The sequence below is a fragment of the Entamoeba nuttalli genome (genome assembly GCF_000257125.1).
Source record: "Entamoeba nuttalli P19 unplaced genomic scaffold asmbl_3599, whole genome shotgun sequence".
Classification (NCBI taxonomy): domain Eukaryota; phylum Evosea; order Mastigamoebida; family Endamoebidae; genus Entamoeba; species Entamoeba nuttalli.
Genome location: NW_008576200.1, coordinates 382 through 2,062, shown reverse-complemented (window position 1 = coordinate 2,062; position 1,681 = coordinate 382). Strand labels below are relative to the sequence as shown.

General features: G+C 23.7%; 1 protein-coding gene across 1 annotated transcript; it reads left to right on the top strand.

The window, feature by feature from the left end:
- Positions 1–108: 108 nt before the first annotated feature.
- On the top strand, positions 109–1,341 carry ENU1_074400 (vesicular integral membrane protein VIP36, putative; the record flags this gene model as incomplete). Its single annotated transcript, XM_008858508.1, has 1 exon — positions 109–1,341. The coding sequence occupies one exon, from the start codon at positions 109–111 to the stop codon at positions 1,339–1,341; it is 1,233 nt and encodes a 410-aa protein (XP_008856730.1).
- Positions 1,342–1,681: the final 340 nt, after the last annotated feature.

Sequence of the window (1,681 nt, the reverse complement as noted above, 5' to 3'; positions counted from 1 at the left end):
TACTTAATTAATTACTTTTTATTTTTTTTTTAAAAACTTTAAAGAATTTTAAAAGAAGAATTTATAAAAAAAAAGAACTTAAAAAAAAAGGAATTATTAAGAATATCAATGATTATCATTCTTTTCTTCATTTATTTTGGACTATCATCTCCTATCTCTGAATTTACATTAGAAGCACCATATACTACTTTACTTAAAAATTGGAAAAAAGTTGGTAAAACAAATGTGATAAATGACACAATGATTGAGCTTACACCAGACACTCCAAGTGTTTCAGGACTTATTATTTCTAGAAAAAGAATACCTATTAAAAGCTTTAAAATGGAAATTACACTACAAATGACATCAAATAAAGAAGGAAAACATGCTGATGGTATTGCGTTATGGTTTACACAAACACCATTAAAAACAGGAAAAGCATTTGGAGCAAATAATAAATGGAAAGGAATTAGTGTTATTTTTGATACATTCCAAAATGGTAAAATTGAAGTACCAACAGCACAAATGATAATGAATTATAATAATAAAGAATATAATGGAGAAACAGATGGAATTGATATTATGTCTAAGTCATGTTATTTTGGATCATATAGAGGAAATCCATTTACAGTATATTTTGAATATAATCATGACACTCATGAAATTAATTTAGACCTTCAACAACAAGGAAAAGAAAAAGTTAGTTGTTTTAAAGCAGCAGTATTTAAAATGGACATTGGTCAATATTTTGGAATTAGTGCAAGTAATGGAGATCTTAGTGATAGTCATCGATTACTTTCTATTAAAATGATTGATCCAAAAGTTAAAATACCTAAAAAAAAAGAATATAAAACTAAAGAACCAGAAACAGAAGAATTAAAACTAGAACCAATTATTAATAATTTTAATGAAGAAGAAATTAATAAACAATGTAATGATAATGAAAAATGTAAAATGGTAAAAATATATAATACAATTGGAAATATTTCTGATGAACTTGCATTAAATATTAAATTAGCAAAAGAAAGAAATGAAATTTTAAATAAAATATATGATAGAATGGAAAAAACATCAAAAAGTGTAACTTATTTAAGAAGTAGTGCAACTGTTTTAAAAACAATTCATGACATTCAAGACGATGAAGCTGATAAAGTTTCAGATTTCTTTACTTCAATTGGTGATTTGATGGATAAAATTACAACACTCGGTCATTCTTTTTATTCTTCAAATAATCAATATGAAAAAGTTATTTCATTAACAATTAATGACTATTTCATATTTGGATTACAACTTATTCTCTTTATTGCAGTTCTTTTTTACACTGTAATTCTTTATTCAAATAATTTCAACAGAATAATTTAATTCTTCTTTTTTTATTTTATTTCTTTTAAAATTAAAAAAATTAATGAAGAAAAAGAAATTCATTCATTTTAATTTATATTCACATTTATCTATTCGTTCATTTAACAATAACACTATTTGTTGTTTTAAAATGAGTTGGTAACTTTGGTGTATGAAGAAATTCACTATCAACTGGAAATGATATTGGTGAAAATTGTTCTGACCAATCAGCTGAATCAAAAAACTTTTTATTCTTTCTTTCAGCTTGAGCTAACATTCCATATGATTTAGTTGTATCTGACATGTTTATTTTAACAACATTTTTTAGTTTTACTTCTTAAATTAAATATTCATGACAACT